This window comes from Gavia stellata, chromosome 4 (genome assembly GCF_030936135.1).
Source record: "Gavia stellata isolate bGavSte3 chromosome 4, bGavSte3.hap2, whole genome shotgun sequence".
In the NCBI taxonomy this organism is placed as follows: domain Eukaryota; kingdom Metazoa; phylum Chordata; class Aves; order Gaviiformes; family Gaviidae; genus Gavia; species Gavia stellata.
The window spans coordinates 25,773,408-25,799,173 of record NC_082597.1 but is presented as its reverse complement, the minus strand read 5'-3'; the positions used below and the strand labels follow the sequence as shown (position 1 = coordinate 25,799,173).

General features: G+C 36.8%; 1 protein-coding gene across 15 annotated transcripts in view; it reads right to left on the bottom strand.

The window, feature by feature from the left end:
• The window catches only part of CADPS2 (calcium dependent secretion activator 2), a 318,208-nt gene that overhangs the window by 17,695 nt on the left and 274,747 nt on the right, over nucleotides 1-25,766 (bottom strand). For 12 of the 15 annotated variants that reach the window (XM_059817282.1, XM_059817291.1, XM_059817279.1 and 9 more), the window contains 5 exons: nucleotides 24,375-24,522; nucleotides 17,710-17,784; nucleotides 14,186-14,269; nucleotides 14,035-14,067; nucleotides 4,502-4,609 (listed from right to left, as the gene is read on the bottom strand). In XM_059817282.1, the coding sequence (XP_059673265.1) occupies nucleotides 4,502-4,609; nucleotides 14,035-14,067; nucleotides 14,186-14,269; nucleotides 17,710-17,784; nucleotides 24,375-24,522 (448 nt within the window). Of the gene's footprint in view, nucleotides 1-4,501; nucleotides 4,610-14,034; nucleotides 14,068-14,185; nucleotides 14,270-17,709; nucleotides 17,785-23,346; nucleotides 23,362-24,374; nucleotides 24,523-25,766 lie in introns of all 15 variants that reach the window. The other 3 variants (XM_059817284.1, XM_059817293.1, XM_059817288.1) reach the window with 1 other exon arrangement.

Here is a 25,766-nt window from a genome sequence, read left to right as displayed (position 1 = left end):
AAATCCCATATTTTTTTTTAGGAAACAGTTTTTAATTTATAAGACTAATTTCATTTAAAATCTTGGGAGTAGGAAGGCTTATTAGTCCCATCTTAAAAATTCAGGTAGAAACATGATTCTAAGTCCAGTTAGTGATGATAACCTGGCATGTTTATGGGTACAGCACTGCTTTTATTGAGGTTAATGGTAAAACTCCCATTGTTTTTTGATAGCGTAAAACCAGACCCCACCGGAATTTCATAGTTGGATATTTTTTACATCTGTTAATTTTGTGATCAGATACACAACACTATTCTTTGGTAGGCTGCACAAATGTTCTTATATCATCCATCAAGCAGATGATAAGTAAGAGGAACCTTAATCATAGTTAGTAATAATTTAGATTTATTCTAGGTTTGTGTAATTCTATTTAAATACTTCATTTTCCCTTTCACCAACTGCTACTTTTACAGCCTTTTCTGAAAATAAGTGTTTTTCAAACACTGGTTAAAAAAAAAGAAATTAAAGTGCAACTTTGTTTTTAGAACATTTTACTAAACATTATTTTAAAAAATGAGTTCTTGGTTTAAGTGATTAAACTGCAAAAATGTTTCAGTGGGTGATGCTTTTAATCATAATTAAAAATTGTAATTATTAAACAAACACTGTAGTGCCTGTCTTCATGATTTAGTGGTTATACACTGAATCTACCTGAGTCACTCCAGCATTAATGGTAGAAAAGTTTGCTTTATTTCAGTTTATTAGAGAAACTTGTCCCAATGTAACTTCATTGTCTTAGTTTACTTCAGTGGAGTATGGGATTGGAAGGAATCACGTGAACCATTCATTGAATTAAGCCTATGGAAATCATGAACATGGAGCAGACATTTAGCCCAGAGGTACTGCAGACCATCCACATGTACAACACGTGCTCTTTAAGATCTGCGGTGTTAAAAACAAACAAACAAGCAAATAAGAAAAACCCCACTGACTATAAGCTTCTACAGCATGAGTAGGAGATAAATGTCCTGATTTCCTGTGACAGGAAGAAATTTGATAGGTAAAATTCCCAGCTGATCTTAGGAAGAAGACCACGTCCCACACCACAAAGGAAGACTAAAAGTCCTAAGTGTCTCTGACAAATCAACTAAGCAAAAAACTCTGTGACTCCAATTCTGGTGGTGAAGTTTGAGAACAAGAAGATGGCACACTGACCTTGTAGAGACCAGTGCTACCAGGAGCACCAAGCCATATTGTTCTGCGTGCTGTTTATACCCCTTCCAGATGCGGTAAAGAATTAAATGCACCCAGAAGCCAAGTTATTCAGAGAAAAGGAAGGAAAAAAAACCCACCTCAGTTCTGCTGCATGATCAGCAGAGATACTGAAGCATAGCATGATTTAAATGGTTTAAAAACGGTGCAGAAAAAAATAGCAGCCTAGTCTTGTTTCAAAGTCCCCTGGAGATTCGAGCCTTTCTCATATGTAAGGATTCATATCTCAGGCTTAAATTCCATTCTCCTGATTTTTCACATTTGGTAGCATGGTAGTGCTCTTCCAGGCTTATCAAGCACCACCATAAAACAATGCGCATTTTTTGTCTTCTCCCTAGTTTGAGACTTCTAACCTTAACATAGTTATGACCCCCTGGCAGACATTTCTACTTGTATCAGTACTATTCTTCAATATAATGATCCTCTTTGATGTGTACATTACTTTGTATGATAGATATCCCGTTCTCTTGGTCACTGTAATAGCTGTCAGTACATAGCAGCACTGAATCAAGTCAATGAAATCCATGCATAAATAGTTTGTAAGTACACATTTTTTGGATTAAAATAGTCTCGGAGGCCTGATCTTGTCTATATTTATAACTATCACTTCTAGCATACAGAACAGGCTGGGTCTTTTTTGGTTATTCTGGATGAGGTGTTTCCCTGGATGAAACACAGACATGCACTTTTCCTATTTTGCTTGGCTGATGATTTCTTATCTGATTGATAGAAATATAAAGTATTTTAAGGGGAAATAAACAGTGATTTACAACTGTAGCCAGTTGAATGGCTTGAAGTATATTTACATAAAAACTTTAACATATTTTATTCTTTCTATTGAGATATAACTTGATAGAATTGAATTTATAAGCAGTACCTAGGTTTTGTTATATCACTAATTTAAAAACCCCTTCCAAAGATCATGGGCAAAATCTTGCTCAGTCATACAGTTCTAAATCTGAATTAATCTCAGGAAAGGTGAGTTAACACAGTGAGACGCCTTTGTTTTAAATTTCTGCAAGCTATGAGCTTACATATTTGTTAGTGCATTTATCTGATTCTGTCCAATTGGTAATATCTCCTAGTGTGATGTTATGTAGAAATGTGATACCACCATATAAGAAGAAAAACAAAGATACAGATAGATATTTGATACACAGAATACTTATCTATCTCGTATGTCTTTTTTCTTTCCTTATAGCTACAAGCGTTGGCCACAGACAGCGTACAATGCATACCACTGAGTCAAAGGGGACAGGAATGGTTTTGCATCTCAAAGGCAAGTGCTATGTCATGGCTTGCATCCATACAGGAGATGTTTTCTTGTGCTGAAAAGCTTGATTGCTGAAATCAAACCTGGAAGAGGTCCTCGACCCATGCTAACCCAATTGTACTGAGGCTCTGTCCTTGGGTCAGTTCTAGTTGGCCTAACCCAAAATCACACCAGCAACCATGCTGTTGACTTAATGGTACGGATGATCACCTGCTAGTTCTCGGGCCTGTGCCCAGGCCCTGACCAGTTTACTGTTACGGACATAGCCTAAGGCTTGGTCCATCCCACTACATCAACAAAGCCAATGTGGTCTCTCCAGTGAGAGTTAGACTTGGCCTTAGGCACGTAATTTTATTAACATTCAGAAAATTACAACATAAGCAAAAATAACCCCAAAGAAAAACAAAAAATAGAATCTTGAAAATGAAACATATGCTTGCAGATTCAGTGCAAGAGCAAACTGAAGCAGAAGTTGCTAATATGGTTTTAGTACTTTGTGAAGGTGCCAGCTGGATGGATGATAATTTTTCTACCCCTGCAGGGCATCAAAGCTTTTATAAAATCATTCTTTTCACACATATTAGCACTTAGCTTATTAAAACAGATGATACTTTTTTTTGTAAAGCTGCCTGGGAGTGTCTGGAAATATAAAATCTGAGAGATAAGTCTCATTTTGACCACCCAGTCTAACAAACAACAAACACTGACATGACATACCATGGCTGAGAGTCTATGTTATGGGACCTTCTGTGACTGCCACAACTGTAGTGTCACAGTAAAGGCTGTGAATTGCTGTTATGAAAACATTTGCTGTAACTTGCATAATTAAATGAAACTGCCAGCAAAGCTTTCTAAAATACTTAGAAGATGACACACAAATAAATACATTTCAAAGTCTGTATTATGTTCCAGAATTTGTTTTGTAATAAATTACATTGCACAGTGCCAGAGATGACTTCTTTCCCTGTTCAAATTCCTACATAGTTATAAGTGACTGACATCACTGTCATGTAAATTGATCCAAGTTTATAATAAAATAACTTTCATTTAGACATATTTTACATGTGTAGTGCTTTGAATTTATACAGAAAGGACAATTTCAGCTGCCTACAGCTTCTCCTTCCGACAACTCAGGAAGGGACATACTAGCCATAAATTAGTGGTCAGAACTTGAATGAGCAGAAATATGCCCAAGAGTGTTGCTAGTGGCCTTATAGGAGAGCCTTGTATGAGGAAAATTTTGGTAGAGAAGGTGATAATTTCTAACAAAGAGAGGAGGAATCAAGGCAAAGGAATGAGTGGGGGGAGGCTGCGGAAGCCAGTATCAAAGCTGAGGGAATTTATTGCAAAGATACAGACTGGTTAGCAACGTGTGGGCCTTGAGGACGGGCAAGAGGATTACTCAGAACTTGCAGAAGTGGGATTAGAATTTTGAAAACGAGTTTGATAATTCAATAAATGTTTTGTCAACTTTAAGAAATTATAAGTCTTAAACTAAAAATCCATAAAACAGAATTCTAAAAATCATTCCATGAAAGCACCAGTCAAACTTCTGGATGTACCTGGCATAACTGGCCTCTTTCTCTATACGAGCAGGCAGTGATATATATATACAAGTTCTTGATTTAGGGAAATTAGGTCTGCAATGGAGACCACAAACCACACCAATCCAATTCTCTCCATTAACGCATTTGAAATCAAAAGATGGAATAATATTGGACTACTCCAATGGAAAAATGATCATTTCAAATAATAATCTGCCAATTTTATTTATGCCTTCTAGCACTTAAAAGTTTCATGCAGAAAATGTTTAAAGAAAGGCCACCCTTGACAGCTGAAGACGGTAAATAAAAAGCAAAAGAAAAAGTGATCAACAGGGAAGAACATCTGAACAGTTTGTTGGATATCATCAAAATGCAGCTTATCCCTTCTGATGTAGTAGTGATGCCAGCAAGCTTTGCCAGGGTAGTTACTTACATCAAATAACTTCTCTATGTACATTTCCTCATTGACCTTTTCTCGAAGTATGTCCTGGTTTTGTCGAACAAACATAATGTAGGTATCTGCTAGATCCATCCCTGGTTTCTGTGGAGACAAAGTAAGGGGAGAAAGTAGTGGGAAGGGAAAGAGACCACTCAACAATTGAGACTTACAAGAAGTTGTACTTAAACATCATGAAAACTGAGATTACGTTACAATGTTCACACATGTATAAACTGTATTTACTAAGTCTGCTGTGAATTCTGGATTAGTTACCAAGTTCAGGAGGGTTCATTATTAATAAAGTTCTCAGTGTTATAATTTATGGACGCTTTGAGTCCTAAATCTACTGTGCCATATGTAATGGAATGAAGTCTTGGCTCTGGCAACGTCGATGGCAAACTTGGACATTTTCCCCTTTTTTGTTAGTGAGGGTCTCATAGCTACTCCACCCTCAAGGTCCAGATCCTGCTATCACATTCAGAAAATGGTTAAAAAAAAGCATCTAGTTCCTTTTGCATTGCCTCAGATTTGTTGCGATTTGCTTCCAACATACAGCTGAATTTTGTGTTTGAGGTTAGCTTCTATTAATTCCAATTCAAACTATGTTCAAGCATTTCACTGAGAGCAACAGCATGAAAAAGGTTGGTATGAGAGTAGACCTGTAGCCCTGTTTTTCTGAAACTGCTGCACTGGCACAATCAGCTCAGGGGATGACTAGGGAAGGAGCAAGGGCTGAAATCTTTCCCTTCCTGTACCAATCTATGTTCTGTATGAATAGCAGAGTAGGCATAATTTTCATACCACACTCCCAAACATGGGGCAGGCTAGGATATGTCGTGTGTATGTGATACCATGTCAGACCAGCCAGAGTGGTTGCTGAAACTGCTCTCTCCTGCTCAGCTGGGACTTCTGGACCTCTGTGGCCACAAAATGTTATTGCACACTAAAGCCCCTAACAGCCTGCAACATCCCCTTTCCTGGCAGCGTTATGCAGAGCTAGTCAAGAGTTCACCTTTCTCTAACAGGAACTAAGAATGAACATAAGCACTTTGGAAAGTCTTCTGTAAAGGCCCTCTGTGTGAGCAAGTTTGTAGAAGTATCACTTGCTCCCAAATAATACTTTTTAAAGTTCATGGCATGCAAAAGAAGGCCAAGTTTTGTAATACTTTACAGTAAGCCTTAGCACAAAGCTATTTATGAAGGATTCAGATTTGGCTAAGACTAACTGCACAGAATAATTAACAGCTCTAGGGAAGGAGGACAAAAGCAGCTATACCCAGTCCCTGAATTCCCAGGCATAAGTCATGTCGGTTTCTCAGAAGCTGTTATTGTCAGAAAACAGCATACGTACAAAGCTGCAAGAGTAAAATATTTAGCATATTTTAAAGGCCTGTATGCATAAACATGCTCATATAGTTAAGATATTTACATCTAATTTTATATTAAGGCTTCCTTTCTAGTCTACAAGTGGATAACTTTTAATTTTTCTCATTCCTTATTATCTTGTATGTAATGTATTTTAATGTATATAAACAGGTCTGAGCACAAGAGAGAAGGAAAGGTGCAACATGCCCAAACTACTATCTGTCCAGAAACTGCCATTACAATAATAGGACGAGAGCATTCTCCCCTCAAAAACTGCAGTGAATGAAACCTCCTGGATCATAAGCTTCATCTCTTTTTTCTAAAACTTATCACATACATACATGCCTACGTGAAACTCTTAAGAGGAAAGTAGGACCATTTATATTTACATCTGAGATACACACCTTGATCCTAAGCATAGAAATAAAAATGTAAGATTACAATAGACAAAACAGTTTTCTGCTGGAAAACTTGGTTCACAGAAATCAGTAGATTTCATTCATAAAAATGTGTGTTCTTCTTTAAAACATGACAGATATGTTTTTAAATTAAACTAAATCATAAAGTGATTTAGGAGTTTTAAAACAGAAAGCGCCATGTATTCCCTTAGTATACTCATTTTTGATGGTAGAAAAGAATACAACCGGTGTTGAAACCTTATGTACTTTCGAAAACTTGATAGGCAATTTATAGGAATTGGACTAGTTTTAACTTGGTGAGATAATGGGAAAATATTTTAAAATCTCGGGGATTGGGTGAAGGAGATAATCTAACAAATGAAAGGCTGATTATAGTTCTTGGAGATATACATTAAATGTAAAAATGAATATTCCACTGAATGCTAAAACCTAATGGTTCTCCGATTCTTACTAAGTTCAATAAAAAATGTTCATCTTGCAGACAGCCAAAGCTAGAAAAATAACATTTCCCATCAGCATTAACTCTCCCCTTATCTTTGAGATGTTTACCTCGTCCTGAAGCTGTGACATATGGGAATTTCACACCTAGTGAATATATTTTCATGTAGCTTGTGGCACAGGAGTGTAATCATTAAAAGAATATACACAAGTAAGAGTAACTGCAACAGCTGGTGACATTTACCAATTAGAATTACAGTTCTTTAAAACACTTCATCCTTCTTTAATGTGTGCAGGATAATTATCTTTGAAATTGCTGTGGAAAAAAAAATTAATTTTCCTTTTAAACAGTATCTGCCTACAGTAGAAATATGTCAGGGTAAGGAAGTTATCAATACTCCAACAGTATGAGTCTCTGTTTAAAAAACTCACCAAAATCATTGCAAGCTAACCATCTCTGCTCACGGTGGGCAAAACACACATTAAACATCGAATGAACCAATAGCATATCAAATACTTCATTATCTCTCCATATTGCATGCACTGAATTTATTTGTTTTCTCTAAACATGTGAAAGAAGAAAAGAAAGCTGTTATAAGCATCAAAACAGGCTTAGTGCTATATAGTTCATGTTTAAACTTTTTTTTAAAATAGGGATTATGTATTAGATGGGAACCTCTGATTACATGATCCTATCATTCCTCTACTATTCCAGATTACTGAACTTCAGAAAAATCCGAGGCTACCATAGAATAAAAAAACCCCAAACAATTAAGCAATTGGATGTATCTTAAAAGACAAACGAATAGAAACTGAGACAGACATATTTTAAGTACTGTCACAGGGGGCATTTAATTACTAACATCAGACAGACTTACGCAACTCAGTCTCTACTTCTATACTCAAAATAAAAAATTCTGCTCCTCTGAATCTCTGGCAGAACATCTGCTGAAGTTAGTGGGAGAGAGTTATTTGCACATCTTTGGGAGAAGAATTTAACCTGGTATATTTATCCAGATAAGTATAAAAAATGGTATTCTGTCTGAAATCTTCCACAAGTAAAAAAGTGGTTTTCTATGATAGATAAAAAGTTATTGTAGGTTTGTTTTATTCAGAACAGCAGACAAGATGTTTTGCCTATCTGAAAATGAAAGAGAACCAAACAAAGAGATGAATGGAGAAACTGGAAACACAAAGACATCAAATAAAATACCAGGAAATGAAGAGTTGTAAATAGGGTTACTTTGTCGCTGGTTACACAAGTAACTGAATACACTGGCGAGTGAATGAGTTTAAACAAGGGTGTAGGCTTCAGCACATTCTTTTTTAGGGTTAATCACTAGTTAACCTGGCAAGATGAACATGCTGTTTGGAAAAAAAAAAATCCTTGTTAATTATATACTGCAAGTGCTCTTACTTCCTGCTGCTGCACCTAATCCCACAGGTGCAGGTTGTCTCTTTTACTATTCACTGGTAGGTGGGTCCAGATCGACAGGCACTTTATCATAGCAACAAATTCAGAAAAAGAAGAAACAGCTTAACTTTCCCCCCTTAAACAGGAAAACACTGTCATAGTGCCTATTTAACAAGGAGGCAAATGTTAAAATACATTATTCCAATTCCCAAGATGATGTAGAAGCTGTATTATGATTGACACACATCGCTCCCGCTGGCAAAATTTGCCTGAGGCACCCATTCAAAGGTAATGCTGCATTGCCTCAATTTCCAGGCGTTCAAATATTTTGCTGCTGAAAGGTTTGCAACAAGCTTAATGCTGCCACTAATATTAGGCTTTTCCTACAGAAGAGATACACCTAAGTTTCTGCACAGCTTTTTGCAATGCAACACAACACTTCGTCACAAATCTCAATAAAACCTGTGTACATTTGTAAATACTTGAGTTATGTTTATTCTCACTTTGGCATTTGTCACAGAACATTTTTTAGCATCAGAGAGTATTAAACAAACTTGTATTCTTGATATTACCAAGAAAAAAAATCTAGTTTTACCTAGTTGCTATCCTGTCAAAGCATTCGTTTTTCAAGATGAGAACAGATGTTAGAGACTAACTATATAACAACAAACTTCATCCCATTTTGTGTGTGCTTTCCTCTCCACTCCCTTCCCCTCCCTTGTATCCTGGAGGGAGACATTTTAACTACAGCGGGGATATAACAATGAAATGAAAAGGAGTGATGAGCTGGAGGGGGCTATTGTGAGAAACACAGGAGCTCCTTATTCAGTATCCACCACCAAATGAAAGAGCACGTTGGAAAATTTCACTGCCTGAAATTTCTCATCTAAATACTGCAAGGCTCGTCACTTGGGCTTTGGAATGACAGAATTAAAATATCATTAAAAGTATTTTTGGAATAGAAACTACTTGTACTCCTGACAAGATCCTCACTCCCTTCATTTCTTACACATCAAAATACATGAGTCAGGCAGAAAGATGCATCATTTGTATAATCAGTCTATTATAAAGGTAGCATTTTATTCTCGGATGGTTATGAAAAATAGTATTTTGCTTAAATGAAAAAATACAATGCATTTTCCCTGCCTCTAATACATCTTCTTGTAGATGAAAAAGCAACTCTGGCGAAGGCTAAATGTGTGTATTTTGAGAACTGTCATGCAGAACTTCAGCCGTGATTCTGCAAGCATTTACACAAATGCTTTTTCATATATGTGTAGTTTCATTGCATTCATGGGGCAACACAGGTGTGCAAGTGTTTGCACCAGGATCTTGATTCTGTAGTGCAAAAGGTCTTCAAAATGCTACAGTAACTGTGACAAAATCAGGTATTAAAATATGCTTTTTTCCCCAAAATAACTATGTTATTTTAACGTTCCTACTGATCAGCAGCCATCCTTCTGATCTCCATCTAAGAGGTATCTCAAAAACACTGCTGACTTAAAACAGATGATGCAGGGCTTTCCCTCCAATTCTGCAATAGCTTGTTTTTATGGATCTGAAAACAGAAGGACCAGTTCCCAGGTTGGGGTATACAGAGCAGGAGGAGGAGGAGGAGGAAGGCAGGAGAAGCCCTGAGCATGAGGATAATGACTGTTCCGTGCTCTTTATTTTTAAACAGAGGTCTCCAAGTAAATCCTGCTTAAAAATGAATGGCACAGTATGGCCACGCCTGAATAAACACTGGTCTCCCAGAAAAAGTCATTTGCTTCTTAAAACCAGCTCAATGAGGGTATGCAATACAAGTGTGATATTTGGAAATGGAGGTATCTGGACGGTCCCAATGTGTATCTGCCTGGTAGGAGGCAGAGTTCCTGCTTCGGCCTCTACAGGACCCCATAAGTCAAATGCTGGCACATGTGTGAGGCCCCTTTTCATACCTTTGATCCCCGCATAAAGGCAAGAGCAGAGCGAGAGGCCTGGCATTGTGCGAGCTGTGCACTGCTGTCAGCCCTGGGTCCTTCAAACGGCCTCTCTGCACTTGGTATGACAGGTGGCCTACACGAAGTGAGGGAGGATTAGGTTCCTTCTGTGCCCTCTACATGTCTGGCATAGATTACTGGCTCCTACAAAGGGATTTAAACATACCTTTCCCAACAAAAAGCAGTATATAAATATGCATGTAACTGGATGCTCAATTTGTATGAGTAATTGCTCTGGTTGTATTTGTAAACGAGGCAAATGGGTGTAGAAATGACCAGCTAGAGACACAATTATTTGTGTGCAAAACTGACTTACATGACGAGAAACGGAACACAATGAAATTATCTACATGATTGAGGAATAATAATCATTTGAGACTAACGATATACATTTTTTGCCCTTAATTCTACTGCATTCTTTCCCTATTCTCATTAACTAACTGGCTTTGTGAACAGAACATTAAAAAAAAGAAAAAAATCAGACAGGTTGTACTTCTACATCTCCGAAGGATTGCTTGGGCTTTAAGAGAAACTAACAAAGAGTTATAGCGGATTTGGGTGAGTTGTTTTTTAAAAAAACTGTAACCTAAATCAGCTCCTGCATTCCTAAACATCAAAACATAGCATTAACAAGAGAACAAATTGCATCCTTGACATACTGCTTGTATTTGCAATGTTTGTGTTATTTTCCTCCGAACATTTGGTTTCTTTCATGTGCACAGCAGCCACAATTTCTTTCACTTCAGTGCATAGCGTACTGTGACAATTACCAACATGTAATAGCAACTAGATTTTTTCATTATTATTTTTAGGAAATCATAAGCCTTCATTGTTGTTACTCTTCTTAGTCTGGGTTGTTTTGCACTGCTCCTAGTATTTCTGTTGGTGTTTCAATCACCAAAACATACACAGTGTCCGTATAGCCCTATACGCAATGGCTGGGGAAAGCAACGAGAGCTCCTTGTGACTGCACACATCCCACTTCATAAAGAGCATTCTGAAAAACGGAGGCTTATGTTGAATGTTTTCTTAAACAGGTTAAAAAAAAAAGATTAAACTCTTTTTTTGGATGGAGTTATTAAAAATTCTCTGGCAAGATTAATGAATAGAAGGGTAGATAGCCACATTTTTACAAACATAAATGCCAAATGAACTGCAAGTCTGTGTCTACATTTCCCACCCTGGCCCTGAGGAGTTGAGGGATGCCTTCTGGTGAGTGTGCATTTTTGTGCCCAACTATTTAATGTTTAAATCCCCTCTCAATATTAATAGAATTAACCTTTTCCTCACAACGACCAAGAATCATCCAAGAATGCCCTCCTTCTTTCTGAATGCTTTATTATTTCTATTTTTATTTACTTTTAACTTTTTTATCCCCTTTACCGCTCATCTTCTCTCTAAAACATTCTGCTCAATACTACCTCCATTTTCTTCTAACATCTCTTTTGTCTAGTTAGTTTCTTCTTATTTCACTATAAACCAGCATATTTTTCCCTCTTTGCCAAATATTGAGCCTGCTAATCAAAGAGCAAAACCTCTGTTGAATTCACACACTCAAAAAAACCCCAAAGGCCTTTTGCCCACACCCCCCGCCCTTCTCCCGCAGATCCACCAAGGGATCCAACAGCTCTGTTTCAGGGACCCCAAGGACAGTGCTAAGGTGACGCAGTGATATCCTCGAATGGAAGTGGGGCACGGGGGCAGAATGTGGTCATCTCACAAAGTGCAATTTTGCATGTATTTGCAACTATATCAAAAGAAAGAGCCTACTGTGGTCACCTTTAAGACACTTCCGTATATGCAGCTATATGGTAAGGAGGGACAAGAAGAGATTTCAAACCATATCAGTTCAAAATACAGCCACACAAGGCATTTAATTAGCTTCAGTGCAGGCTTGCTAGGTTACTGTCACAGGACCAAGAGCTCAGCATAAATTCCTCACCCTGTGCCACCCCCCTCTCCACTTCTCACTTCAGTTGTGAGCCCAGGAGATGACCTTGTAATGTGATGACTTACAGCCTCCTTTTCCAGTTGGAATTTGTAACTTCCACAAGCGGTGATTTTAGACCCTATTCAGACTCGGCATTTGCTGTCAGTTGTGACAGTAATGTCTCTTCTTGGCCTCAACTGCATCTTCACAAAAAGGGAAAGAATGTGAAGAAGCAAAACCAAACCCCAGCCTATCAATCTCCTTCAAGCCAGGAAAAATGTCCTTCAGAATTTGGAAAACGTTTGCTTATTCAGATCCACAGGCTCCCTGAAGTACAGTTTACACCTGTAGTTTACAACTATAGAACTACAGTCCAGTTCATATCTTGGGCTGTGGGAAAGGTGTGTGGGATAGCTGAAAAGCAAAGGGGCTGTAAAAATGCAAAGATCCTGATAGACTGTCTATAATCTGGTCATCTCTTCAGGCCAAGCAACACTATTCAGTGAATGTGAGAAAAGCAACAGGGCTCCAGCAACCACCTCCCTGGTCTGCCTTCCTCTCTCTCCGGAGCAGTACATCCCTGTGTGACCTGACTCACAATATTCCCCTGAGCTTATGGCAAAGGTATTTTTTGGTCTCATCTTTATTGTTAACTTCAACATCAACATATCCAGGCCAATGGTAAAAGACTTTGACATCTCCTTCTCATAGATATTCTATGTAATTTGGAGAGTTTTTCATGTTATCTGAAAGAACTCAATGAATTTCTAGTTTGTTCCACAATTTTTTCTTTAGGCTTTTGAGTCTTAAGTGCCTCACCGAGGACCTTTTGGGGCAGCTCCACAGCACAATATATTAACAAGAGGTATTCTAAATTAACTGGATTTGATATGAGGTCATTCCTTTGAATGCAAGGTCTTTTTTATAAAACATAAGAGCATTTATACAATTCAACAAAAAGTCCACACGTAACCAAATAAGAAAAAAAATCTGAAAACATTATCCAAACAGAAATGTTACAATTTGTTATCTTATGAATAAAGCAATTACAAAGATAGCAAAATAACAAATTCCAGAAACAGAGATTTTTCCTTTTATTTACTATGCATGGATTTTTAAAAAATAATTAATTTAAGCTTGCAATTATTATATTTTTAAGTATAGAACTGCTGAAAGGATTTCTGGCCACCATACAGTCTAGCATGTCCGGCATTCTTCTATAGTTGTAATTTTATGTCTTGTAAGGTCATTAACATAATAATTTTAGTCATTTTTTTGCTATGGTTTGAAAATAAGATTGTTTTAGAATCACATTAAAAAGGGATGAGAACACAGACTTGTGAGAGAACAAATAATATTTATTGACAGTGATAATGACAATATTTAATAAATTCTTCCTTGTTTTTTAAAAGAAAATATATTCTACTATGATACTCTAATAAAAATATTCTAATAGCTGAATTTTGCTTTTATGTATAAAAGAGCTCCAACAGCTACCCTTTTTAGTTTTTACCTATACCACATAAACATTGCATGAGCAATGGTAAATCAAATACAGATTTAGCAAGCAAGAGATTAAATAAGCAAGACTGGGTCCTGAATTAAGAAATCAATAAATAATGGATATTAAAGTATGATGCTTTTACTTGTGGCTTATCCTGTACATTTGAACAATTTAGCCAAATGATGGAAAGACACCTACAAAAGAGTATCTAAGTTACAATCCTCACTCTTCCACAACTGAAAAAGTGCATTGAGAATAACCTTTCTATGCTTTGCTTTGAGAGTTACTCATTGCTTGAGGGAAATGAAATGCCCTCTGAGGGCTGTAGTGGCTGTTTAAATACTCTGTGTAAAGCTATAATGAATCTCTGTAGGAAAGCAAAATGTCAACAATAAAAAATGTGAGCTAACAAACCCCCTATTTTTTGAATTATTATGGACACTAGAAAAAAATACATTAAAAGGGTTGTACTTACAGGAACATCAACATATTTTGCAGCTGCTTTCACCTTTAGAAAATTAAAAATAAAATAACACAGAGTAAGTGCGTTATTACTACAGATTGTGCATAATTTCAGAATTATGCACAGAAAGAAGAATAGAACCATTGTGAATCCAAACACTTACAGTGAATGAAACTAATGATGAGAAGAAAGTGCCTTCATCGTATCTTGACAATTTAGACAGCACACCTTCTAATACCGAAACAACCTGGAGGAAAAGCACAGAGAAAAACCTAAATGCACAATATGAAAAGTAAATATTTTGAATGAGAATGTGAGTTCTTCTTCCTCAGATCTTTATTGTTTAGCAGGGCAATGCAAACTGTAAATTTGATCACTTTCTCCATCTCATAAAGTGCTGAAATCAAGGACAGCATTCTTTTCTCAGCTTCACCTATTGATCGAACGGATGGAAATCATTGTTGAACCACCGCAGAAATAGAAACCCAACCCAAAAATTCTGATGTGGGCTTGCTACCCAACACCACTTTGCTGCCTCTAGAATGCATGGTTAAACATAGGAGTGTGTGTACCCAGCATGTATTTTGGGTAGAAAACACACGTTATTTTCTAGGACCACAGTTTCAAAGATCACAACTTCAAAGATGATGGAGCACAATTGTTAGAGGTGGTGATCTCGATATCATGTTCCTCTTATCTTTGCTACTGAATAGCAACCCAGCTCTGATTTCACCCAACAGCGTAATAGCACTAGAGTTTTCTGTCAGCTCATCTTCAGCAATGGCATGTGCTGTTGAACTGCTACTACATGGCTAAGAAGGGACAAGAAAATACAGGTCCCAAATCTCTGGTACGGTGCAGTTCCTCTCCCCAGAACCTGTTATTCTCTGAGCAGTGTGACTCCTCAGCAAGTGGCATGAAAAGGAGTTTTTGCCAAAATTTATTTCTGACCAAAAAAATATCTTATTAATTGCAACAGTTATAGCCTTAATGTTTAAAGTCCCCCAAATTAGCCTGAAAGCAAACAAATCCCCTTCTCACGTCCCTCTGTGATGTTATGTTGCTCAAGTCATTCATGGTATAGAACATAAAATATCTGTCAGTCGTATTTGTTCACATTTATTTTACACATATGAATTGCTTTCCAGTTTATATAAAGATTGTTTTAAAAGTCATCCCTTGCTCCCAACACAGTCATTCCCACAACCACGAGTATCATTTTATGAGTGTGAGGACAGAACAAAATTCCATCTGGCATGCTGTTAATGGGCACTGTAACAGTGTCACAACAGTGTCACCTCCAGAGGAACTGAGATCATCACTTTACAATAAGCCCTGCTCTTAACAGTTCAAGGAGCAGGAGCAAGTGCAAACTTACATTTGTCATTTATCAATCTAACCTGTCATATTTACAGTGATTAATTAAGACACCAGTATGTAGGTGCCGATCAAAGAATAAAATCACATCATGAGAGAGAGTGGCAGTTGCTTCTGCACCCCATGCACAGGATAATTACAGTCCCTTTATTAGACCAAATACCAGCTTTCTGCTTTGCTGTTGCATGCCTGTGCGAAGCTGCCGTTCATACTTTAACTCATTTTATCTGACTGGCAAGGATTCTTTCTGCAGAAGGGTGTTCAATCTTATTGTGCAACGATCCGCTATGGAAGGGGCTGATCTCACAAACAACATGGTGTCCACAGTGCCACAATTGGTTCCAATACAAGTGGGGCACCAAAGAACAAAGAGCAACAAATTGCAGTGCCAAGGATGTCCATTTAAACAAAAGGCTTAGTTATGAAGCTGGAAGCTTGTTTTCTGAGATCTCAGTATATGGATATGTGAAGCTCTAAGAGCATTTCTGAGTATACCTCACATTCTCTGAATTGGTTACCCTGAGACACACTGTTTTGTGCTATTCCTGTGATTTGTTAAATGCTTTAGCTTGGTAAGTCTTGAGTACAAAATGCACAATATAGTCTTTACTGAGTAAAGTCTCACTGAAGTGAAAGTACTCTTTTCATTTTCATAGATGACTTGCAGCTAAAAACAATTATTGAAACACTTATTCCACTGGAACACAAAGGAAATAATAGAGAGGCAAAGGCTAAAAAATAATGAAAATACATTAGATGAAAAAACTGAACACACATAGATATTATGCACATTGATGTGCATTTTTCCTGGCCAAAACCAAGAGTAAAACATCAGCCTTCCTCTGCACCCTCAGAGGCTTTCTGCCTTGAAACAGAAGCAATCAGCATGTCATTGGCATGTCACATCTCAAGTGAGGAGAGACTGGTTAAGCTTCTAATGATCAGCCACTGGTACAGAATACTTGCTTCCTGTTCTGAGATTTCAACCTCTGGTAATAGTGTATGTGATACCCAATAATGCAAATCCTCTATATAGGTGGCATCTGTCTCTAGAATTTCTTGTACATACATTCAGGAGGAATATGACTATTTTCTTCCTTCTTCTATAATCTCAGATATTAAAAAAATTAATGAAAAGGTTTAGCTTTTAATAGCATGATTTGTTCTGATTAAATTCCCCTTTCTTCCTCTTCCTCTTCAATAACACTAAAGCCATAAACTGACAGGTCAGTTCAGAGTGATGACAGGCGGCATGTAAAACTCGAAACTGTTGAGTTGAACCGTTTGTAGTTATGCTTACAACAAAATTTCACTTTAGAGAAAAAATGTGTGGACACATTTTGCTTAAACTTCTACAACAATTCTACAAACACCTTCCTCTTCAACTCCTGTGCAAGCATACTGGGTGTCAATCCAAAAGGAGATCCCTGCTCCCCCACCCTGTGCCAGCAAGCTGTAACAAGTGAAAATGAAGGCATGATGAAAATATGACCACAGTCTTATTTTTTCCCCACTAACTCAGAAATTGTAAATGTATAGCTTATTTCTCCTACTTTGAAAATCAGATATTTCTGTGTAGTTGGCAATGCATAGATAACAAAATCTTTCTGTTCTGTCATTATTTGCTGTGTCCTGCAAACTATTAGGGACTGAAAGCTTTTCTTTTATATCAAGCACTTAAGATTTTTGCTGGAGTAGAGGTGCTGCAGTAACATAAGACATTGTTTAAGTTTTCTTCACTTATTCTCCAAGTACCTATATCATGTCAAAACATATTTTCTTTTTAAATATAAAAAAAACTAAAAAAGTCAATTTCAAGAAATAGCAACTTATAAAATATTTTTAAATTAAATGGTTTGTGGAGCAAAATCTCATTAAAAAGTTATACTGATACTCTGGATGTTGTCCATCTTTAAATACAAAATTTAAATACAACTTAGTGATAGGAAGAAAGTTTTCATGTGAAAAATTTAACAAAAAATAAAACATGCTATTACTTAAGATAATATTGACATAATCAAGTCCTGCCTGTTCTGCTAGCTGCTACTAGTTCCTATCTATAACAGAAACACAGAAGAGAAACTTATCCAATTAGCAAGTTGCACAGAAATTGTTTACCGAACGGGTTACAAAATTTAGTTTTGTAAATTCAATATTACTTGGATGACTATTATTTACAAATCATGTTGCTGTCCCCCCAATCTCATTGTGTACAAAAAACCTGTGTGATATTTAAAGACATTTCAGAAGTTCAATAATTAGAGATGTATTTTTCTGCTTTATTATAAATTAAAATCTAAATTGTTTTACCTTTGAAACAAGAAGTGAAATAATTTCTTTGACAGTTTCTTCAATCAAGTCGTCTATTTTTGAATGGTATTGTTGCTGTATTTCAAAAGATAAAGAAGCATTAGCATGTATATTAACACACACTTTTGTCATAAGTCATAAATGGTACAAAGCTGATAACCCTGCCAGATCAGATTTACTTAAAATTATCATTTTGAACATCAGAGGAACAAACCCTTGAAAACGATCCACCCAATCAAGACTTTCTTACATTCTGTGTTGAAAATTTTCCCATGTATACTGTTGAGTTAAGCAGCTAATGGGGTTATTATTTAGATGAATTGAGTTCTTATTCTTATTCAGGCGAAGGAATGTGAAGGATACTTTTTGTCTTCTCCTATATAATTAAGGTGGCCATGTATTTTTTTTTCTAAAGGGTTGGTTTAGCTGGAGAAGCAAAAAGACTAGAATAAGATTTAATTAATACAGCATTTCATGTCTGACAACTCTCATTCATAAGTTATTTTAAATGTCCTCTAGAAATAAAATGAGCTCCAATTGTTCATCCTAAAAGAGCCTTTCTGTTAGCACAGTGAGCTGCAGTTTATACAAATCTTACAATATGCTCAAGCAAGGGCAAAATTAAAATTTCATCAACAAAGCAGAATAGATAGTAACAAATTAATAGGCCATAAAAGACATAATAAAACAGACTTAATTCTCCATAGCCTTTTTCTTTTGCTTTTTCATAAAGAAGGTGCCTTTAAGTAAATACTTTTAAAATAAATCTGAAAGACTTTTTAGATAATACTACAGAGTTCCCTCCTGAAATTAACAGGAACTAGGGATCCCATTCTGCCAAGGAGGCACATCAATTATAACAGTAATTCTCCCTTTAGAAACATTTATCTGAGAGCAAAGATTGTCCCCAATAGCCACTTCACAGAAAATGTGACTTGTAAAGACTAACCCTATCTTCATAGTTCGAGGCTACTTGGAACAGCTAACAGCATAATGCTCAGAGTAAAAGTACTGAGGTCAGTATAAACATTAGCCTAACTTAGCAGCTGAATAGTTTTCAGAGTTGTAAGTTTTTAAAGGCTATTTTTCATCTGTCTCAGAGTTGCCATACAAACCAAAACATTAAATCTGATCTGCTTAATATATTTCGGAATGAAATATGTGTTTGCCCACACATATATATCTGTTCCAGGTACCAACACCAAGTGTGTTAATTTTTGGTTTTAATTTCTTTTAAAGTTTAAAAACACTTGGAAAATGTGAATACACATCTCAGACAAACATCAGCAGACATCTCGGAAGAGTGAAAGAACGTATTAGGAATACATCAAAGAACTTTCCATAGTTCCAGATATATTTTATTCTAATCATATTAATGCCTTGACCAACATAATATTCTCTTGATCTGCTAAGGATTTAAATCACCCCAAACTCTCTGACATCTGTTGCTTACACTTGGTTTCTTACTCTCTGAAAACAATAAATAATTACATTCCCATAGATGCATGTCAAAACTATACATATTCCTATGATCATGGTTGTCCTTTCCATAAAGTGTCTGCAACTTTACCTCCACAGCACATTACATTAATGGATCTATGTAAAGTTCCTATATTTTTGCTTTTGTCTTTTCTTGTTTTTTCTTTATTTATTTTTTTTTTCCTATCAACACAAGACAAACATAATTCTGTAGGAATGGAATATAATCAGTAAGTAACTTCACTGTGTGACCAATAAAAACAAGTACTAAATCAAATTATTAAAAAATCACAAGCTTCCAAAATCATGACATTTATTTAAAATAACTTTTTATTTTTGTAACTTGAATCTAATTTCCTTTTCTTCAAGATTTATTTTGCAACATACGAGATCATAAATTTTTGTAACCCACTCCTCCCCAGTGCCAACTTCCATCAAAACAGGCACCCCTGACAAAACAAAACTTCAGATCCTCGTGGAAAATTATTTGACTCCAGGAGACAGGCTTTAGGGAGATGGCAAATAATGTGGAATTAATGATAAAATCATATGAGCTGACAAGGTTGTATGCATGATCGTGAAATTAGCACTTGTAGGATGTCAGCTTTTCTACTTCTGCCAAGCTTGCTCGATGAGAGCAGACAAATCCTTACTCCTTTTTCAAACACATTTATGGCTACTTGTGCTTTTACATTCCTCTGCTGGCTGATGTGATCACAGTCCACACGGAGTCTGAATCTAGACAAGTCAGCTCCCACAGCTAATTTATTTGAATACACATTGTGGAGTCTCTCAGCATCATCCCACAGCCCCTGGAGGGGCTCTGCCTTTCCAGCTGTCCTAGAGTAACTCCCAGTAAAATATGAAATACAGCTGCAGCTGTAGGAACTACATGGGAGAAAACTATGCTTAGTGGCAAAGTGTGTCAGGACATTTAATCAAACAGGACTGACTTTTGAGGACCATCCGGCTGGTCTTCCAAATGTGGCCCTCTGCTCCTACTAGCATTTGGAAGGAGAAAACTTATTTTAGTGCCTTTTGACACTTGTGCTTTTGGGGAACACAGGAGTTTGTTCCTAAATGCTGTGGTGATGAGCTGAGAACAGTAATTTGCTCAATTCTACAATATGTTCAATTTTCTTTTCTATTCTACTTCACTGTGACCCAATATTGGAGGTGGCTTTTTTAACTACTTGGGTACTTTGGGTTTGGTTTTGTTTAAAAGATTTTCAAGCCAGCTTTCCTTTGTTTGTTTTAAGGTTGGATGGCTGTGAAAATAAATTGTACTTGATCATCTGAATGGAAACTGCTACTGCCAACATATAGCATTACAATATTACATACATGTTAATTTGTCTCTGCACTTTTACTATCAAATCAGCTATAATCCTCTACTACTTATGCAGTTAAATGAGTTAAATGAGTCTCCTCCTTGAATAGTATGAACCAAAATAGCTTCAGAAACAAAGTTCATCAAATTAAAGCCCACTTTTCCCTAACTTTTTCTACAGTTATACATAGCACTGGCTGTGGCACATTCCACTGAAGTGGCACATCACTCATTTTTCCCCAAATTGAAAAGTATGTCTTCTTTCTTTTACAAGCATTATAGGCTACTGGGAGGTTGGAATTCTGAAACAACTAAAAAAGCTTCTATACATGTTCTGCTATGAAGCACTCAATGGTATAGACCAATGGCATTTACTTTGTTCATGCTACCCAGTTACACAAAACAACAAATAAGCTGTGACTCAGATCTAAGGTCCTGCTCAGATCTAATGATTTGTCAACTTAAGTGGTCCCAGAAATGCCTTCTATTTGATTCTTGCCTCCAGCAATATTCCTGTGTGATTCTTACCTATCATACTCAAAAAGGTGAATGTTGCCAGAATACTGCAGCATCTAGATCATGACGTTATAAGTTAATAGGTTTTAAACTATTTATCACAAATAACAAAGGCCAAAAAATCCCTGGATTGAATGTTGTGTGACAGAAAAGGTGCTGCTATTCATTTGACTTGGGATCCATGGACTGTAAAGAAGTAGCACCTGTTGGCTTCTGGGTCAGGAAAGAAGGAAGTGGGATACTGCTCACTGTACAACTACCCAAGATTACATTCACTGAAACTAAGAAGCCGGGCAGGCAACTGTTTGAGAAATAGCAGCAACCGGTATGTTACTTGCTGTACACTTGCTGTACACTTCCCCTGTACTCCATGACATGCCATTCTGGTTGTCCATGAAGTAGGCTGCAGGCACCAACAGTTAGTCTGGGATTAAGGTGATTCTCCTCTGGACTGGCTTCTCAAACCCTCCTAAGGCAACTGCCAACCAGTGCAGTGCAGAAGGCATCCAGCCAGCTGAGCTCTCTTTAAACACAATGTAATGATCACCCTTGTATCTAAGTTATGCTGTGCTTCTCTTAGGCTTTAAGATGACATCCAGAAGGGGAACCCTCCTAAATGCCAAACTTAGCAACTTTTTATGAGAGTGGACTTAACTGGAAGACATTTGGGTGAACGGTGAGCAGTGCATGAAGGAACATGGGAAAACTAGGGAACTCAATCCAACTTAAACTCTAAACTCAAGGTGCTGATTGCTAACCATGACCAGAATGCCCGAATTACATTAAGTAAGAATTCCCTCCTATCAACAGAGGGTGAAAACTTCCACATCTGCCTCCGCTTGAACAAGATATACAGCTGCTTATAGCTCCATATAGGGAATGAAAAGAGCATGCTGTATTCAAGGAAATGTTTGAATCTAACCATCTAATTAAATAACACCTTACATCACTTGCAGAATAAGTTCTAGAAACTGTCAGATAGATGTTCAGTGTTGAGTTGGAGGTGAATGAACAGCCCTTTTAAAAAATTTTAACTCAGGCCTTATGGAATGCTTTTCTTGACTGGCATAAATGACCATGTTTGAGACTAAAATGAAGATCGAAGAGGACAAGGGAAAGAAAGGCAATATGGAAAAGGTTTCAAGACCAAGTGGCTAAGTAGGAGTAATTAGAAATGCCAGAGGAGTCAGAGATTCAACTGTTTAAGTTATAAGATGCTGTCCTGCCTGCTTTGACAGATGGGCAGATTCCAGAAGTATCTCACCCAACAAATCTCAAAGCGTTTCAAACACCTACGATATTGGCCACAAGCAACTGAAAAGCCAGTTTTTTTCTTAGTCTTTCAAAAAAGCCTTGGTAATGGAAGAAACTGATAGACAATAATTCAAAGTTTATGAGAAAGAAGGAAGTTGCCACATTATCCGATAATTTCTAATATGTGAAGAATTTGAGATGCCTTTGGTTTATTAGATGACTTGGGATGAAGATTAACTTGGGGACTTTGAAAGGAGTATGTATCTCATCACAGGTATGCTAACTTGTCAAACTTTTGCACTGAAAAGAAGCACTGGAAGCATTTGGGGTCATGGTCAGACCTACTAGGGAACAAGGGCTGTATTTCTGTTTTGGTGTTGTGAAGAGTGTACGATGGGGCTTGAGAATCTAGAGGATGGGAAGATTTCAGAAGATAATGTGGTGAGGGTCTGCAGTCCAAAAGGCAACTGCAAATGCTGAACTTCGACTCTGAGGGGACTGGCCGACAATGCAGGAGGCATTGTCCAGAGCAAGTGAGAGGAATGGTGCAACTGTGGAGAATGAGGCTATACCATCTGTCTGCAGGTCTTCATGGAGGTACTGGTATTGTCTGTCCCCAAAGAAGGGTGTACATGTGTGTATTTGCAGGTTACCGCTTGGACAGCAAGTAGAAGATGAAATGGCAGCATCAGCCTAAGACAAAGAGTTGCTAGTTGTCGTTTACTTCTGATGAGCCTGAAACAAGTTGTTTGCTGCTCTTTTGCTTCACTGAGAGCTGAAAGAGTCCAAAACTTTGTGACCTGGTAAGACAGGACACTGGGTCTGAAAAGCAGAAGAGTGAAGAATTCATCTGGAACCACCTTAAAAGGATGAACAAGGAAAGAAGAACTGAGAAGCTGATGACCAGTCTGTAGCAAGGTCAGGCTGTAAGGAATTCCAAGGGCTATGCTAACAAATTAACAAGAAGAGCAACATTACCATTTAAAATAAAAATAAAAAGTGGTTGTTAATAACAACAACAAAAAAAGTAGGTTAAAAAACAATGAAAAAACACTTACCCATTGATTAGCAAACTGGTTCATGTCATGGAAAACCAAAAGGAAAAATAAAGATGACAGGGTAGAACAGGAAAATGATGAATGTCTCATTGAATTGGAAAAAAAAAAAAGACAATTACATCGAATACGCCAACTTAAAAAGATGAGTCAATAAAATGAAAAGCACAGTACAGAAATGCAAAAATCAACAGAAACAGTAAGACCAAATAATGTAAATGTGAAACTGCCGAAAGCAGACATACTTTTTTGTTGCCAAATTCTGACAAATGTTTTTACCCTCTGTCCAAAACCAAATAAAACAAAATTACACTGCTAATGCATCAGCACAGCAAGAACAGTTTTAATTTTATGCTGGTAATCTCACCAGTCTATGTAGTATACTCTTTTTACTTCACAGATTATTCCTGCTGAGAGTGACAACGTGGGAAGGACAGTAGTCAGCGAAGTCTAAATATCCTCCAAAAGCACACCAGTGCTCCATTGTGGAGTATCTACAGTCCTGGCAGCAGACTACTGCCAAAACGGTCTCTGTCCTTGCAGACCAAATAAAAAATCCCATTAAATTACCTGAGTATTTCTTTCCTATATTTTCAGCATGTACACAGGCATGAATGCTGGGTATATGAGCCATTTAAAAACAAAACTTACTCATTTAAAACCTGGCTGCAAAGGACAATGTTTTGGCTCTATTTTACTATTACAAAAGAGTCCTGAAGTGGGCTGTTTCTCTGCTGCAACCCAAGAGAAATCCCCAGAGGGGCTGTGAGTCAAGAAATCCTCTGAATGTTCAACAGACTCACAGGTCAAAGCAAATAAATTGCAGAAGCACTCTGTGTCTTCTCTGGTGGAAGATGAGGGGTTGCATCTTGCATGATGCTTCTAGGGAGCAGTCTGTGCAAGCTCCTGTACAAAAAGAGCTAAGTGACACATGTCAGCTGGTTTGAAATTAATCTATTAAGGACTGTCTGCAGTGTGAGATGTTTCAGAATAACTGAACATAGGAATTAAACATACAAAATTCCACTTACCTCTTGGCCCCCATCCAGCATGCAGAGTTTAGCCGTTTGTTTTTTGGCATCAACTAAGACATTAAACATTGTACACAGAGAAGAAGGGATACGCAAGTCTGTTGATTTGTTTGTCTTTTGCAGCTTGAGTTCAAATGCAATTCTTGTTCTGTTTATTAAAACACAATTCATAATATGAGTCCTCCAATAATTCTGAACAACCAGTCTACAAATGTATAAACCTTACTAAACATGTTGGCTTAACAATGTACATGCACATGAGAACATCTTAGAAATAAAATTCTGTAAGTGCAGAATATCCACCCATTCAATAAAAAATTGCATTGATGGTAATCTCAAGGTTCTATACTGCTTCAGCTAACTCAGTTGAATAATAAAAGTATTCTCTTCTTGCCTACTAGGTAACAAGAACAATTTAAAGCAATGAAAATACCCCACATTTTCCAGCATTTCTATGTTAAAATGCAGTTTATCATACCAAATACTTGCTTCTAAGAAATATAATTAAAAAATCCTCTACTGCCTTTAATAGAAAAGAGAATTTTATTGGAGAAAAAGAGTTTATTATTAGGCAAATATTAATATTTATATTGAAAAGTAAGATGTATCAGGAGATACATAATACAAAAAACCTATTTTCTTCTCATACCAATGTAAATAAGGAGCAATGTCACTGAAATAAATTATAATAGTTCAGAATACATAAATATAAAAGTAATGTTTTATTTCCACCTTTACTGTTAAATGTGGGTACCAGAAACTGACACAATATTTTAAGAACATGGGAACAGAAGCATCCTATTTCCATTTTAAAAAGTCTTATAGATCACATTACTATTACAATAAGAGTTATAATAGAATAGTTCCATCATTCTTTTCTGAGTTACTACTGTCTAATACAATCCATCCTACGGATATAATTTACTTTCTTTATTACCTGATGTACTTAAACATAGTTAGTGTATTAACACTAGTATGTTACGTATTAACTCTAAAATATTAATACATTTTATGTATTGACACTGGGATAATTCTGTAGTATTGATTAAACCTTCATTTATTGCCACCAGAATCTTTTATTCTCTACAAAAGCAAGGAGCAAAGACGTCAGGATTGGTATCACAGACCAAAAAACTGATCCACAAGGAATTCTTTTTGTAATGCCTCTATGTTAATAGTTCTGTCCTCAGCTTCTCATTGCGATCCTGGCAGTCAGCCGTTTTTAGCCTATTTTGTATGTGCCATTAAAATCCACACAGTCAAATCTGTATGGTGCAAAGTTTTAGATAATGACAACATGTGGCATTAGATTTACTGCCTAGAAGAAATCCAAGTATTTATATTAACACAATTGTCTTTCCAACATTAATCTGTATTAATCTTTAAAAAAGA